The sequence below is a fragment of the Equus quagga genome, chromosome 7, assembly GCF_021613505.1.
Source record: "Equus quagga isolate Etosha38 chromosome 7, UCLA_HA_Equagga_1.0, whole genome shotgun sequence".
Classification (NCBI taxonomy): Eukaryota; Metazoa; Chordata; class Mammalia; order Perissodactyla; family Equidae; genus Equus; species Equus quagga.
In genome coordinates, this window is record NC_060273.1 from 21,503,435 (window position 1) to 21,520,730 (window position 17,296).

Sequence of the window (17,296 nt, forward strand, 5' to 3'; positions counted from 1 at the left end):
GTCGCTGACTCCCAGGGAGCTCAGGAATCATCGACTTCAAGGTGGCCATGGGGACTTGGCAGGGGAGAGGCGGGCAGGGGCAGGTTGCAGCCTCTGGGCCACAGGCTCCCCCTCTGCAAAACAGGGACTATGCCTTCCATGGGGCTCCAAGAAAGACAGCGGTATCCGTCTTGGCTTTTCAGGGAGGAGCCACACCTCTGGACGTGTCCCTGGCCTCAGCCCCCTAAGCCAGCTCCAGACACCAACGTGGGTGTGAGGGATGCGGTCCCAGAGATTACTTCCCACAATGTTCTAGAGGCTTTGTCCACCTCCCTGGCCCAAGTCATGGCTTAGGTGAAAACAGCCATAGACAGCTGGGGCCTCTAGGGCTCGTGTGACCCATCAACAAACGTGCATGCACAGAGAAGCCCAAGTGCGCAGAACCCTGCCATGCATGTAGCATGTCATTCCCGCTCAGAGAAAGAGGTGTGTGGATGGGTACACATACATAAATGCAAGGGCGGGGGGTCTGGAAGGCCACTCATGGAGAAGTTTTTAAATGACTTGGATTTTTATTTTCTTCTTTTTGTTTATCTGCAAGGAACATGTATTATTTCTACAATAAAGAGAAGGAGGAAAAAAACTAAAACTAAGCTTATTTTTATAAATAAAATATACCTGTTGCCAAAATGCCCACCTACATGTCAGAGCTGTGGAGCTGCTGGATGTTTCATTTAAGTAATTAATTTTCCATCCCCCAGCCCCACCCTGGCTGGCACCTAAGCCCTTCCGGGTCCCTGGGGGCCCAGAGCCAGCTTCTGGTCGGCACTACCCAAGGCTGGGAGGCTGTTTGTCTGCTATGAAACCCACCACCCCACCAACTCCAACAGTCTGAGCCAATTAATTAACATGGCTCTTTAAAGAAATTTCCAAAGGATGCAGACAGGCAAGAGTGGAAAACGGAGTCCTTGAGCTAAAGAAATCCTTCACAGAAGAGCCGTTCACGCCAGTGCTTTTCCCTAAGGAGCCCTGAAAGGTAAGGCCAGGTGTTCAAGCAGACACCAAGCTGAGCGCTGGGGACACAGGTGCCGTGGGGGCAGTGAGGAAGCCCCTGTCAAGGGAGTTCAGGAGAGCTGAGGAGGAGGAGGAAGCCGGGGGGCGGGGGGCAGCCAACTTAGTCTGAGAGGATCAGGGAAGACCCCAGCTTTCCCCAAGAGCTGGTCCTGGAGGTGACCCAGCGGGCATACCACATTCACCAAAATGCTCGCTGCCTAGAATGCAACACTGCTCTGCATCTGTTTGTCTTGGTGCTTGGGCCCAGGTCAGAGTTGATTCCTCCTGATGAACCTGGTTGCTGCAGCCGAAGTTAAAGGAAGAATGCTGGTGGGACTTCGTCTTCTCCCATCTTGGAGGACACGACAAGCCTCACAGAGGCAGAGACTTTCTCCTCCAAGACTAGACAGACCAGAAGTCCCAGTTTATACTTGTCCCAAAATTATGGCTGATAATGTCTCTTTTTACTCAACACGTCCTGGTTTGGAAAAAAAAAAAAATCCATTTCCCCATCAAAGCTTCATGGCAATCTCCAAATGTCTCCCATTGGCCCCAGCCTGCTTGCCGGCCTCGACACCATCACCCCTGTGCCATGACCCTTTTTCCACTCACCTGCCCACTGGTGAGTTTCTTCACACTCTCCAGGAGCCTGCTCAGATGATCGTCACCTGCAACGAAGCCTCCCCTGGTCCTCAGCCCTCCTCCAGTTCCCTCTACAACCCTCCGTCCATTTTCTGGACTCCCAACCCCCATCACAGTACTTAGCACACCATTCTGCAACATCCGTTTGCCTGTCTGTCTCCTCACTGGTCTGGGAATTCCTTGCAGGCATGGGCTGTGTCTTATTAATCTCTAAGTTCTTCACTTGCAGCCAACACTTGGCTTATCGAGGCATTCGATAAATAATGTTTGTTAAATTAATGAACCACCATCGATCATGGTTCCTGTCAAGGCTCAAGGAATCAGCTGGAACTATCAGCTCTTTCCTCTCCCTGGTCCCAGCTGCCCTGCACAGATGTCACTCTAGGACAATGTTGTTGCTCAGAAGTGGGCAGCAGGCCTGGTTAGGTCTCACCACTAACCAGCCAGGGGGCCCTGGGCCCCAGTCCCCAAGATCCACAAAACCAGGGGCTGATTTGGTCAAATGACCTCAGCGGAGCCTTATAGCTCAGACATTTTGCAACTCTGAAGTCTGTAACACTTATCCTTCTTCAGAATAGAAATTAGGCCCCAGCAATATCTATCACAAGACAAAAGAATCGACCCAGCAATTTCATGTGTAGGAACTGAACCTACGGAAACAATCAGACAAGCACCAAGATTTACGTACAACGATGTGCACTTGCAGCACCACTTGTAACAAGAAAAACTATAAACAAATCATGGTACATCCACATGATGGAATAGCATCTGCCATTAAAAATCATGTATTAGGGGCTGGCCCAGTGGTGTAGCGGTTAAGTTCGCCTGCTCCACTTTGGTGGCCTGGGATTTGTGGGTTCAGATCCTGGGCGTGGACCTACACACCACTCGTCAAGGCATCCTGTGGCAGCGTCCCACATACTAAATAGAGGGAGACTGGCACAGATGTTAGCTCAAGGCTAATCCTCCTCACCAAAAAAAGAAAAAAAAAGTCTTAAAATATTTAATAGCCTGAGAAAATGGTCATAAGATGTTAGGTAAATAAAAAGGAAACTACAAAACAACAGAAGCTCAATTTTACAAAAAAAAAAAACAAAAGGAAAAGCAAAAACACACATATTTATACACATGTAGGGAAATGTGTAGAGAAAATTCACCAAAATATTAACAGTGGTCTTCTCTGGGCAGTGCGATTAGATCACTTTTTTAGTTTTTTGCATTTTTCACATATTCTTCTACAACATTTTATAGTCAGGAGAAAAAATAGGCTGTTAAAAAAAAGTTGACCCCCCCCCATTGTGCAAGGCCAATGGTAGGCAGTAGGAAAATGCCAGAAATTGTGAAGATAAATGTTTTATCAGACCCCTTCCCAAAGCCAGTGCTGTACCTTTAGCAAACAGAAATGACACAAAACAGAGGGAAAGCAGGACATGGGCCCCAGAATGGAGCCAGGACAGCCTCCTGACATGCTAAGGCACCAGGGGAAGCAGCCCACCTCACTGAAAACCCCCTGCCATCATCTGTGCCCGGCTGAGACTGACCTAAAGGCTCCCTACCATCCATCTCTAACCTTTCCCACTCCCCTTCCTCAGAACGCAAAGACAATTTCTGGATTTATCAAGGGCCTGTAAATTCATCCAATTCCACCCACACTCAAGGCCCACTCTGTGCCGAGCCTTATGTGGGGCACTGTGGACAAGAGGAATCAGGTCAGAAATCTGACCGACCTCCCTCCTAGCCTCTACTTGCACACCTCCAAGGACTGAGAGCTCACCAGAACCCACACAGTTGGTGCCATGCCCATCAGTCTTGTAACAAAATCCCTCCCAGCCTACCCTACTCCCCACACCCTTTCCTCTGCTATCCCAAGTCCTGCCTTGGGTTCTGTCCAAGGGTGAGGCTCCCAGGAGACAAAACCATCCCCTCACCCTCTCCATCTCTAGGCATTCAAAAAGCTCTTTCATAATCTCAGGCATAGACAGCGCTCCAGGCCTTCCCTAGCAGGCAGGTGAGGCGGTATTTATAGCCCAGGAATAATTGGATGTTAATTCCTTTCTGCAGAAGAGCGATTGGCGTTTCAGTTCCCTCCTCTCCGAATTCTGAAGTGGAGCTAGCTGCAGCTGGGAATCTGTGATTGACAGGGAATGAGGAGATGACTCTCACACACACACACAGCCCCCATCAAAACCAGCTCCCCCTGGCCTCAGTGATCTTTATAAAGGCCTCAGAAGCCATCAGCCCTCAATTCTCTTCTTCCCCAGTTCTATCAACAAGCCAACGGCCACCCTCCCCCTTCATGGACCACCACCACCCTCACTTTCAGGTGAGCAACCTCTTCCCGCCAGCTGTGGTATTCCACATTAAAACCTACCCTAGTCCTGTCTGTCCAGTCATTGTGACACCTAAAGCAGGAGTTGCTGATCCGTTATCCCAGAAACTTCGAGGACAAGTGCCATTCCCACACATGAATGGCTGGACAAGGCCTCAGCTCTCAGACACACCCACAAGCCCTGAGTCCCACCAACTCTCCACCCCTCACACACAGCTATACCCTCTCTCCTCCCCTCCCACTGTTCTGAGACGATCCATCAAGAGGCTTCCACGTCCCTGCTGTCCTCAAGTGAGACTTCAGTTCACTAAGGGACAATTCCCGGCCGGGTGCCTTGGGATGGGATCCAGTCTCTGGGAGGTGGAGGAGTGGGAGCCCACACTTGAAGGGGTGGTGGCGGCTCCACACCAGGTTGTCAGTGAGACCAAGTCCCCTGCTATCTTCGAATACAAGACCGCGGGACCCTGGATCTTCACACAGCTTAAGGAGATGTTATCTAGAAGATGGTGGGATGCAGCCAGGCCCTACACAAGTTAGTCTCCCTCTGACGTGCTCTCCAAGAGCACAAACCTGCCTCATCCCTCACTGCCCTGCTCCCCACCAGGATGGCCCCTTCACTGGGATGCTGGTCCTGAGGAGGTTCTGAGTGGAGAGAAGCTCCCTACCCAGCGTTTATATAACAACAACATAAGCATTTTATTTTTTCATTAAGCTTCTTAGTTTCTTAGTATCACAATGGAATGACGAGAAAACAAGAACAAAAAAACCATGAGTCTGCAAATCTCTGACAAAGAGCAGAGACTTCAAGGCAATTGTGGGGGCGGGAAGGAGAGGCTTGACAGAAGTGCCAACATAGTTCCAACATCAGGTCTCTCCTTAGCCGGCTGGGCTGGGGAGCGGGGGAGGTGGAATGGTGAGAAGGTGGCACTGTCATAAGCTGTCCTTGGTGTTTCTGCCTCATGACTGATAAATGCATGATCTGCACGGCCCATCCCACAGGATTTCCCAGTGCCTCCATGGTAGCTGGGCACACAACCCTCTGCCTGCTCCAAATGCCCTGGGCACTCCAACCAGTGCTGAGATAACACCCTGAAGCCAGTTCTGCTGGGTGGGCAGGAGGAGAGGAGTGTGGAGAGGGCAGGGGGCCAGCAACGCTGCTCAGGGTGCGAGAATCCGAGGAGTGGCCGAGACTCGTCTGGGAGGTATCTGGGGTGGGAGGTGGAGGTGGTGCAGGTGGCAACGGCAGGCGTCTGTGTCCCTCGGGCGGTAAGCAGGCCATGCCTAGAGCTTCACAGTGCCAGGGGGCAGGCTGTCGTTGCAGAGTCTGTAGTAACGCAGGTCGTTGACCAGCCTGTGCACATTCTGGGTGAACGAGGGCAGGTCCTGGAAGGCAGGGGCACAGCTGCAGCCCAACCCCCAAGCACCCCAAATCACCCAGCCACCCTACCAGCCACTTCCATCCCAGTGTGCCTCGGAACTACAGGAACATTTTACAGAACTCAAAACTCCCACTCTTTCTTGCACTGTGTGTCAGCAAAGGGACTGCAGGAGAAAAAGGACCACATCTAAGACTTCCCTAGTGCTCACCAAATGCCAGGCCCTGTCCCAAGAAATTCAGACACACACTCACTCAATCCTCACCACACGCCTGCAACCCAGGTTCTCTTAGTGCCACCATTTTAAGGACAAAGAAAACGAAGCACAGAGAGATTAAAAAACTCGCCTCAGATTACACAGATAGGAAGGGAAGGGGGTCCAGGTTGGAATTGCTCATGAACACTGGTACGGCTACCAATGCACAACTCTCCCTCACCGCGGCCAGCTGAGCCACGTACGCAGAATCCTCCTCCACCCAGGGCTCCAGGCAGGCCCTACCAGTCAAGAGTGACACACCAACAGTAGCCCACAGGCCACCTGACACCTAGCCCGCTGGGCCACGGACTATGCATGGAGAAGGCCGCTCGCAGCTGGAACCCCATACTCTACCATATGCCACTCCAAGACTGCCTGAGGTTCACTTCCTCATCTTTAGATCGGGATTAGTGAATGCTGGACTGTAGGTCCAAATGGGGAGTAACCTCAATGGTGCCCATCACAGAGCAGTCAGCCCCCTGCCTGGCTGGTGGTGCCAAGGCGATCCCTTCTGAAACCTTGGCTGACAGGTGAGGCTCAGAAAACAGCTGAAGGCACTTCCAGCTCTTCTCCACTCCACCAACACTTTACTAACCTCTACTCCTCTTCAAACTTCAGCTCAAAGCCTGCCTCTATTTCCTGGCCCCAGCAGGCTAGGTCTGCTCCAAGCTCTCAAAGTACCGTGGGCTCCCACTGCTTGTGGACACTGCATGAGGGCTCTGGAGTCAGAACACCCAGCTCTGAAGCCTGCTTCCTTGGCTCTACTATTCCCAAGTTCTGTGACTGCCAACTAATTGCTGACCTTTCTGAGCCCGGGTTCATCTGTGAAATGGGGTTAACAGGACCTAGACTCCAGAAGGTTGCTGGAAGGCATGAAACAGCGAAGCACATAAAGTGCTTGGCCCAGTGTGCTGCAAGAAAGGGCGCTGTTGCTTGTCTTCCCAGCAAGACTCCCTGAAGGCAAGGAGGGACTGGTGCCTCAACACCTGGAACAGGGCCTGAGAGGCAGGAGCTCCAAATACACAGTGAAGGACTGAATGAAGGTGCTGACTTCTTTATTTACTTCATCCTCAAGAAAACAAACCAAGGGATGTCTTTTAAATCTGTGACTCCCAAATGCCAAATTCGAATTTCCTGGGGAGAACATAGGAGTAAGTTTCCCTATTCTCAGAAAGCACCCCAGGTGCTTTGATGCATAACTAGATTTGGAAACCACTGCTTTAAATCAAGAAGTTGACTGATAATGACACCATTAGAAACTGATCATTAAATATTAGGATTTGGCCTTTAGGAAAAGAAGAAAAAATACCCACGTGGCTGAAGTGAACTTGAAGAAGCTTAGGAGAAAACAAGATAGATCCCAGGGAAAGAAAGGTTCTAAGACAAAGGAAAACAGGAGCCGAGTCTAGAAGAAACTATCCTGACACATATCACAGATGAGACTAGCAGGGAGTAAGACGAGTGTGCTCCAGTAGGAGCACTATGTAGGTCTGAACACTGAGGGGGAACCGGGGACACGCTGCACAAGTGCAGGAGCCAAGGCAGGAAACCATAAGGACGTGGGAGAAAGGAAAGATGTCACTTTATCAAGTGTGAGGTGGAGAAAGACGAAAATTACTTATTCCATAGGAAAAGCTCCAGGAAGACCTACTGGGCAAGCAGTAGAGACACAACAGCTAAAACAGGAAGGAGGGAAGGTGAGTGCCTGGAATGGAGGACCCAGACACACCAACACCAACGCTTCATGTGCATCCAGGGCCGTCACCACCCCAGCTCCCACCCAAGGACCTGCGGACAGCCTATGTGACCTCCCCCAGGCAGACAGCAGTGGGGGCAAGAGCATGAGTATGGGCAGGGCTCCTCCAGGACCTGGCAGCAGGTCAGCCCATATGGTCTGGGAAGAGCCCAGGGAGTCACCTCTAACCCTGGAGACCCAGAGATGCAGCTCCCGAGCACCAATCTTCTCGGCCTATGTGGAAGTCCGCAAGTTTGGGCTGTAGTGGCTCATGACCCATGAGGAAATGACTGCTGAGCCCCAGTCAGAGATGTGCTCGATGGGGTGCAGTAAGCACAAACAAGCCAAAACAATCAGATGGACTGCTGGGGCTGGAACTGGGGCCCAATGGCTGAGACAAACACCATATGTGCTGCAGAAGCCAAAACTAGGGGAAAGCGTGTGCCCCTCAATCCAGCTACAGCACCCAGTCATGTAGGAATTGCATGAGCTCCTGGGGAGCCCCTAGGGGGTACAAACCACGCACGGAGGCAACCTGCCCCTCCCTCCTCACTGAACAGGTGCCAGGCTTGAGAGCCCACGCTTGCCCTCCCTTTAGCCTGGGCTCTCTCTCTCCTCACCCGATCCATCTTGAAATTCCGCCCCAGCACATTTTTCTGGTTGGCATCCACGCCATCACAGCTGGTCAGAAACTCTGGGAGGAAGGCTACAAAGAAGCCATCAAAGTCCACAGAGGCCATGTTGTAAATGGCGATGCCAATCTCCTCTTGCAGAAGGTCGTGGGACTTGTGAACCAGGACCTGGAGCAGCACATTCACAAATTGAAACAGCATGGTGGTCCGGAAGATCTTCTGCAGACACAGAGAGACCAGGATGAGTGATCGCTGTGCGGGCTCACTCAAGCCCCCTGGGGCCTGTCCAGGTACCAGCCTACTTCCTGTCATCAGCCCAGACCCATGACACCTCTGATGAAGGAATCTTTCTGAGAGGTAGGGCACTTACCTTGTGGTATAGCTTCTGCTTGGTGTTGAGAGTCTCCAAGTAGAAGAGATTTTGTTTAAATAGGTGGATGTCAGGCTGGAGAAAGGACTGTCCAAAAGCCTAGGAAATAAGATCATCATTTTACAAGCAGCATTTAAACACCCTCAGACGCAGCCCTTCTAGGGCACCTATCCCATAACAAAAGAACCGACACTCCACGAGTGGCTCCTTAAGCCAATGGCAGGTGAGCGTATGGGTATCCACTCCCTTGACTTTTCTGGCCTGTCATCAGATTTTTGGAATGCTCCTGTGTAGTCTCAGCTTCTAAGTCCTCCCTACTGGGCCTCACTTCTTATTTTGGTCTCACCTTACCCCTTTTGTAAAACACCTCTAGACTCCTTCACGGGATCTATCTTTGAAGCAAGGAGCTAACAACTCCAGTCAAATACCTCAGCAAGCTGAGCAGACAGTGAAAGCTGCCTGCCTCCCCTCACGCCACCCACTAGCACTCCGTAAGCTGCTCTCTCCTTGGCACCTCAGGTCTTATAAACCGGAAATCCTTAGAGGCTCCTTCACAACTGGCTGCCTCTGCCTTAAGCAACAGCACATTTTTAAACTGCTTTGCAATTTCTGGGCTATCAAAGTTACCAGTTCAAGGGCAATAAGAAACACTCCCCCCGCCCAAACACAGAGAGTCCTGCTCCCGTAGAACATGGCTGTGGGAGGAGTGTGGTGGGCCAATGAAACGCAAACCAGAGGTGTGCGGAACACTTCCCTAGAGTAAGCTGGGGACTGCTTTGTCATTCTGTCCCCAGGCTCCTAAGCTAAGAGAAAGGGGTCTTGTAATCCTTGCTCCATGATGCTCAATAGTTTTATTTATTTTTCAAAGTCAGGTTTATTGAAGTATAACAGAGTAAAATTCACCCTTTGGAGGTTTGCCATTCTGTAATTCAGATCAACACATAGAATCATCTAACCACCAAGATAATTGAGACACAGAACACTTCCACCTCCCCAGAAAGTTCCCTCATGCTCCCTTTGAAGTCAGTGCCCCCCACCCCCACCCCCGTCACAACCCCTAGGCAACCACTGCTCATTCTGATCCTCTAGTTGTGCCTTTTCCAGAATGTCATATAATGGAATGGAATCATACAGTATGTAGTCTTTTGGATCTGGCTTCTTTCACCTAGCATAATGTATCTGGAAGTCATCCATGTTGCTGTCTGTATAAGACTATGTTCCTTTTTATTGTTAAGTAGAAGTCATTACATACATGTATCATGGTTTGTTTATCCACTCACCAGCTGATGCATATCTGGATTGTTTCCAGTTTTTGGCAATTATGAAAAAAGCCACTATAAACATCTGTGTATGGGTTGTGTGAATATATGTTTTCATTTATCTTAGGTAAAATTCTTAGAAGTGAGATTGCCAGGTCATGTATAACCATGTTTAACTTTACAAGAAACTGCCAAACTGTGAAACTGTTTTTCCAAAGTGGCTTTCACCAGTCCTGAGTGGAGGACGACACATCAGTCTCCCCAAGAAGTCTTAAAAGAAACAACAGAGTTTGAGAGGGAGGTAGGAGGGGAGCAAACACCTGAACACTCCAGACCCCAGTCCACGAGGGGTACTGGAGACAGAACGCAGTGAAGTGACTGCAGAAAGAGGGGGCAGGGCATGCGCTTTTCCAGAGAGGAGTCTCCACACAGGGAGTGCGTGTGCTTGTGTGTGTACACGTGTGTGTGAATGGGGGCAAGGAGCTGAAGGGAGGGTGGGGAAGAATCCCTCTGGCTTCCCTATAAGGAAAAACTTGCACTGGAAAAACAAAAAAAGAGCCCTCTACTTTGACCTTGGCTTAGAATCAAACCGTTATACAACTGAGTGCAGAACAAGGAGAGCGCCTGAAAGCAGCCACTGACCAGCCCGGCCCATCCTGGTAAGGGGAGCCGCCCCAGGCTTCCACAGCAGAGAGTGGTCCGCACCCCCGACAGCTTGCTCTCCAGGGTGTAACAGTCACACCAGATTTGAAAGGGAGCACCGACTCACAGGGCAGTGCTTCTCTCAATATGGTACGAGAACTATCTTTAAAAAATGCAGCTCACTGAGCCCCTCTGCAAGGACTCCGTTCAGTTAGCCTCCGCTTAAGGAGGCCCCAGTGACTGTGATGCAGGCAGTCTCCTTACACTTGAGGACACCACTATAATGCAAAGGGAACTGCCATTTATCCAGCATCTACATATGCCAGGTACTTTGTGTATACTAGCCCATTCAACCCGACAACAAACCCCTGAAATAGGCAGTACTATCCCCCCCTTTATAGATGAGGAGACTGAGGCTCCAAGAAGTTAATTTCATGGGTACTAAGAGGTAGAGCTGAGCTTCAGACCCAAAACCGTCCAGCTTCAAAGATGGTACTTGTCCTACGTGAGAGGAAGTTGGGCCATGTGCCAGAGAAGCAAACTAAGGAACAGACAGCCAATGGACACAGGTGGTGTCCAGAATGAGGCCTGTCTGTTCTTGGATCACATGGCAGCCTCACCGGCTCTTCTATGTTACCTGCATGATGGCACTGAACTGAGGCTCATTCTCCATCTGCTCCTCGGCAATCCCCCTCTGGACACTGGCCAGGACAGTGGACTTGAAGAAGTACCTCCAGTTGTGATGGAGTGTCCGGAAAAGGAGCTCAAACAGCTCAGCCTTCACATCAGGGGAGGGGCGCTGTGGGGACACACACAGACCCTCAAACCTTCCCTTCCTGAGGCTCAGGGAGCCACTCCCAGCCTGGGCCCAGAGTAACTAAGAGGCCTAAGAGATGCCTGGTAACACAAGCAGAGCATCAGCTTCCCATCCACACTCTTGTCCCATCAAGCCCTCCTTGGGCCAGCAGTTGACACCAGGAGTACTTCAGTAGAAAGAGGGCCACATCTGAGACAGAATGCCTGGGTCAGCGCCAAGGGGCCCTTTTTCTGATGGAAGCACTTAGCTTTTTAAGCTAGGAAAAAAGCTACTAAATGGAAAAACAATTAGGACTATGGATTTCCTGTTTAGAAAGCAGGTGATATGATCTGTCACATCTCCTTGGTTGTGTTGTTCCTCTTCCTAGCATAAAAACGCCAGCTAACCTGTTGATCTTAGGCAACCTCTGAGCATAAAGACAAAGAAGAAGGCTTCAAAGCGGTTCTGTCCTCTGTAGAAAAGGAATTGAAAGAGCACTTGGGAGCCACAGAAGCATTAGAGGCCGTCCGGGTGGAGGCAGCGTGCAGCGCTAACTGCTCTCTGGGCCTGTCTCCTTCACTGGCAGCTGGGATTCTGGGAGGAGAGGGAGGCAGGCTCAGCAATATTTTCTAATTTAACCAAAAATCTCCAAGTCACTGGGGAGCATGACAGGTCACATTATTCCAGACGTCTCTGTAGAATTCAAAATTATAAGGCCCAGAAATACTTAATTCAGCCTTAATTAAAATTAAATCGAGCCCAGAGAGCACAAGCCTCCGTGGCAGGAATCCCTACAGGCCCAGGTGTGTTTAATGACGCAAAGCAAGAGGGCTTACTTAAGTCTCAGTTTGGGCAGTTAAAAAGGTTAGCTTTTATTTGTGTAACTATTAGACAAAATTTAGTTAACGCTATATACTTAGAGTCTGGATCTTGTCATGCTGAGTGTCTGTCTGTTTTCTAAGGACAAAGAGCTTTCCTTTAACATCAAAGTTTTGAATGGTTCTGAGATCTTGCCTTGTATCCGTGAGATCATGAATGTTCTTAATAGAAAAGTACATGTGTTATAATGTTTGCTGGAGAAAACTATATATGCACCGAAAGTTATAAATTTTGCCATGGGAAACTGATCCTACTTACTAACCAACCTTGTGACAACTAACCTGCTATGCTTACACTAGACTAGTTCTAATTAACTCAACCAATATAAAAAGACTGTACCAAGCTAAAGTCATTCTGTCTTGGAAAGATTATTTTACCAGAAAAGTGAAATAACTAACAAATTAGCTTTAAAACACAATGCATTTTCCTCATTTCATTCCCTCCCCAATCGCGGACAGAATACAGCACAGGCGACCACCCCAGACCCTCGCACCTCAGCGATGATGGGATACACCTGCTCCATACACAGGGCGATGATACTGGGGAGGAAGGGCTTGAACGCCTGGCCAGGCTCCTGAACCACCACCTGCAGGATCTTTAGGAACTTCTCGACCACCCGGCAGCCAGTGCTGCCTTCATGGAGGATGCTCTCAGCCAGCTGTTCTCTGCAGAGAAGAGAAAGCGCGTAGTAGCCAAGGAAATGTTTCTCTGGGGACAGCATGAAAACCAATGCTTGTGGCAAGTGAAGGAAAGGAGCAGAAAGGCCCATACTTTGTAGCGAGGTCCCACTACTTCTCATTTGGAGCTTGAAAACCATGGACAGCAGGTCTGTGGTTACCTGGTAAACATATTGAGGAAAGTCTGTATGATCTGTTCAGTGAAAGGCACGCCCATCTGTACTCTAAGGCCTCGAAATAGAGTGAGGAAGAAGCTCAGCATCTCATCAGTCACATCTAAATAAAGGGACAAAGCAAGCGATCAGAGGCATGCACATAGGGGTAAACCGAAGCCCTTGGCTTGATGGACGTCCTTTTGCAATCTGCACTATCATCCTTCTCTAAGGCTTCCTGCTGGAAGAAATTCCCCCACCACCATCAGAGCCAATGATGGCAAGCGGAAAATCATTAAAGACATGCTGAGAAAACTGCTCTGGTACAGTGAACCTCTGCCTGATGGGGTCCCTATAGGAAATGAAGGTCATCTTGAAGCCTCCCTCACTGCCCAGCATCCAGCAGAGTTCAAGTTCTCACTATGGACAGATCATTTTGTGCTCACATTGATGGAACTATTCAACTGGGTCACCACCTGAGTGCTTTAGCCATTTCCCTCTATGACGTAATCCCTGCAGTTGGGTCAGGGGTTAAGTGGCTAAAAGTGGATAATGAAGGTGTACTCAGATTGCATGGTCCTGGTCCATTAAATGGATTAATTGCAGAAAATACTGGTTCCATTTAGTGTGGTTCCACTTTTAGATCTAAACAATCACCTTATATGATCGTGTTTTGGCTCTAACCACACATACTCTGCTTATAAGAGGCAATCAGTGAATATTTGCTGCCTGAGAAGCCTCTGACCTTTCTCTCATAAAACTGACAAGGCTACTGTAAATGCTCTCGTGAGAACCAGGCAAGTACATCCAGAGAGCTAGAGAGCCTCTAACAGTGACAGTGACAGAGTGGGGTGAGGGGAACCATCTCAGCAAAACCCACCTTGCCAAGAAGAAAGGAGCACTTACCAGGAAAAGCTCTCTTCCCTCTCCTGTATCATGCCCCTCTGACTCCTAGCCACTCATGTTCCAGATTGGGAGAAAGCAAAGCCTTAAAAGCAAAAACTAGCCAAGCGACTCAGTGCCACACGACCCAGATGCAAGGCCCCTACAAGGGCTCCGTGGAGCCTCGGCCCCAGACTCCTAAATCAACAATCACTGCCTCTGCCTTCAATGTCAAGGCCTGCACTGTCGGCTCGGTGTCCTCTACAGAGCTAAGCAGTTACTCTAGTCCTTGTCAGCACCATCCACCAGTGAGGCCTGCGGCCAGCTCCTACCTGACTGATGGATAAAAGCTGGAAAGAGGGCCAAGGAGACCTGAACGGATTCCTGCAGCGACTGGTAGCAGATCTGCCGGGACTTGGTGGATTCCCCAGAGATGTTCTCCACGATATCTTCTAAGACACTAAGTGTCTGGTGGATAATCACTTTGGCTGCAAATCAAGATTAAGGTGCATATTATCACTTGTCTGAGGATAAAGCAGAGTAAGCGGGAACACTAGTGAAGGGGAAGAAATTTGCAAGTGTTCAGAGGACAATCATACATAAGTCCTGCTAAAGGAATACAAACTGTCTTTTGACTAAGTTGTCATTCTCTCTCTTATCTCTTTCTACATCCTCTTCTTTCTTCTTTTTTCCCTTTTCACTGTCAGGACTCCAGTTGCCTGCCCGCCTACTCAGTCTTCTGCCTGTCTACCAGAAACAAGTCCACAGAGAAGAAAAGATGAAATGTACCCTCAGGTGAGGTATCTTGGATCTAATCAAGACTAAGATGGTGAACAGACTGGTGAGAAAGTGTCACATGGTAGTTACCACCAGCAAGAATGGATACATGCAGCTCAAACACTCTCCTTCCCTCCAGACAGGACCTCAGCCTGGTCACTCACAGGCGTACCTCCGTGCACATCCACTGCTGCTATGTGCAGGGATATACCGCCTTATCAGTGCTTGGCCCAGCGGACCTGTGGCCCAATGATATATATAATTACTGTTATTATACTGTAACATATTGTAGTTATTGACAATATATACATCTAACAAGACCCTGATGTAACAGCTCACTTGATGACTACATACAGCACAGAGGGAAAATGGAGGCAGTGGCCAGCAAACAGGCAGGAGTTCAGAGGACACAGAATATCCTTGGATTAGAGGAGACTGGATACGAACCACAGATGGCCACTAGATGGCTATACACCTGGGCCAGGAGCCTTGTCAGTAACCCGGGGACAGCCAACAGCCCCACCTCTGCAGGGCTGCTGTGAAGATTAGAGACAAGGTTCAGAACGACTAGCAAAGTGCCTGGCCTATCAGAAGGTCCAGCACAGGGAACACCATCATTCCCCAGCACCAGTGGTGCTGCTCTTCCCCTTTGACACGGAGCTTCCCACCAGCTGCCCCAAGAAGCCCCCCACAGCTCAGCCAGCCTTTGGCAGACTCAATCCTGGCAGAGCTCCAGAGGCAGAACTGGAGCAAGGCTGAGAGCCGGCCTCCACCTGGCAGCACTCTCTGGATCGCCCTGACCCCTCAAGCTCACCAGCCTCTGTGGGGCCTGAAGCAGCTGCTGGGGAAGGGTAGAGCAGAAAGAATCCATGCTCTGGAGGTGGATGGAATCAGGTTTGACTCCTGACTCTGCTAGATTCTGAGCCTCGGTTTCCTCATCTGAAGATGTGGACAGATAACAGCACTTCACTCACAGGACTGAGGATGAAAGAAGACAATGGCTCACAACAGGACTGGTCCACTAAAGGCTGGTCACAGGGGCACTGGAAAGTGAACGAAAGGCACACGCACACTACTGAAGGAGCCACTCACTCACAACCACTACAAGCACAGGGACTTTACTGAGCCAGCAAACTATACTAGGGGCACACAGTTCCCCAAAACAAGGCTCAGGGAAAACAGTTTGGGGGAAAAGCCGAGAGTCAAGAAACCAAAATCTGACATCTGACATGTAGGGAAATTGAAACAAGAACTGAGATTTATTCACAAAAATGTCTAAGTGAAAAATTGAAAGCACCATTATATACGTAATAATAGAAGAATGAATACGTAAAGGGTGGTACTTCCACAGAACAGAAGGTTATAAAACCATTAAAAACAATGCTTTCAAAAAGTAAGGGGCCATGTGGTGAAGAGCACAGGATCTAAAGCCATTCAGACCCAAGTCTGACTCCTGCCACTCTCCACTTTCTCTATGACCCTGAGCAACTTACAATTGCCAGGCCTTGCGGGGGAAGGGGGTCTTTTCAATGGAGAGACTGGCAGACACTGCCCGAGGCAGGTCATCACACTGAGCATTACCAACAACGGGACAAACAGAAGTGATGCTACGGTAAGTAAACATAGCTACCCAGGAGGTGTTCCTGCCAAAAACTGCTGGAAACAATCAGACAGAACAAGATTATGGGACATTCTATCAAAAAATGGGCCTGGACTCTTTAAAAATCTCAATGTCACGAAAAACAAAAAACAGGGATGTTTTTCTATATTAAAAGAGACTAAAGAGATGTGACAACCAAATACAACACATGACCCTTGATTGTATCCTGGATTTTTAAAAAGCAAAAAAGGTCATTTCGGTAATAACTGGGAAAAATTGGAATGTTGTCTATATATTAAATGACATTGTTATAACAATGTTACAAAGCTTGGCTGTGTTAAAGGTGTTTGGGCTGTGTAAGAGAATATCTTGTTCTCAAAGACAAAGGTTAAGTATTCAGGGATAGAATGTCAATGTCTGCAACTTACTTTAAACGGTTTAGTTAAAAAGTGTGTAGGGTCAGGGAGAACACAAGTGTGGCAAAATACTAACAACTGGTGAATCCTTGTGAAAGATATACAGTTGTTCAATTTTCTTAACCTTTCAACTATTGTGTAGGTTTGAAATTTTTTCAAAGTATGAAGTTGGGATAAGAAAAACTTTCCAGGCCTTCATTTCATCACTTATAGAATCAGGATAAGAAGACACATCTCACAGGGCTATAGCGAAGACTAAATGAAATAATGTCTATAAAGTTCTCAGCACACAGTAATGTTAACATGTTTAATTATGTTCATTGTGGACATCGGTAATGCTATTCAGAGAGTATTTCCAGCACATGGTGGCGTCACACCTCCCACCACCTTGAAGTTAAGCCATGGCATATAACCATACACTTTGGCTGACGAAATGAGTGGAAATGACAAGTGTCACTGCCAGGCAAGAGCTCTAAGAATCACTGCAAAATTCACCATGTTCCTTTCCAGTGTAAGCACACATTCAACGAAGCCTTCATCAGCCTGGATCCTTGAGTGACTAGAATAAAGACGACCTCCCCAACCCCCCCGACCCAAGCTGGACAGGTAGTATGAGCAAAAAATAAATTTTTTTCTGTATTAAGCCACTAAGTTTTTGAGATAGATTGTTAAACATAACACAACCTAGCCTATGCTGACGGATACTAGTACATGTAAGATAAAGTGAGAAAAGAAGACTATTAAACTTCATAGAACATGATTCCACAACAGCTGTATGTAACCCTTGGGCAAGTTACTTAACCCCCCCATACCTACGCGTCCCCATGTACACAGTCAGGGTGAT

At 48.8% G+C, this 17,296-nt stretch overlaps 1 protein-coding gene across 2 annotated transcripts in view; it reads right to left on the minus strand.

Annotated features, from left to right (window-relative positions):
• Positions 1 to 4,674: 4,674 nt before the first annotated feature.
• Positions 4,675 to 17,296, minus strand: part of XPO6 (exportin 6) — a 96,125-nt gene continuing 83,503 nt past the window's right edge. The window contains exons 18-24 of one of the 2 annotated variants that reach the window (XM_046665772.1): positions 13,992 to 14,147; positions 12,787 to 12,901; positions 12,442 to 12,613; positions 10,911 to 11,072; positions 8,373 to 8,471; positions 7,991 to 8,221; positions 4,675 to 5,386 (exon numbers count right to left, since the gene is read on the minus strand). In XM_046665772.1, the coding sequence (XP_046521728.1) occupies positions 5,285 to 5,386; positions 7,991 to 8,221; positions 8,373 to 8,471; positions 10,911 to 11,072; positions 12,442 to 12,613; positions 12,787 to 12,901; positions 13,992 to 14,147 (1,037 nt within the window). In that variant the 3' untranslated portion in view covers positions 4,675 to 5,284. The remainder of the gene's footprint in view (positions 5,387 to 7,990; positions 8,222 to 8,372; positions 8,472 to 10,910; positions 11,073 to 12,441; positions 12,614 to 12,786; positions 12,902 to 13,991; positions 14,148 to 17,296) is intronic. The other variant, XM_046665774.1, reaches the window with a different exon arrangement.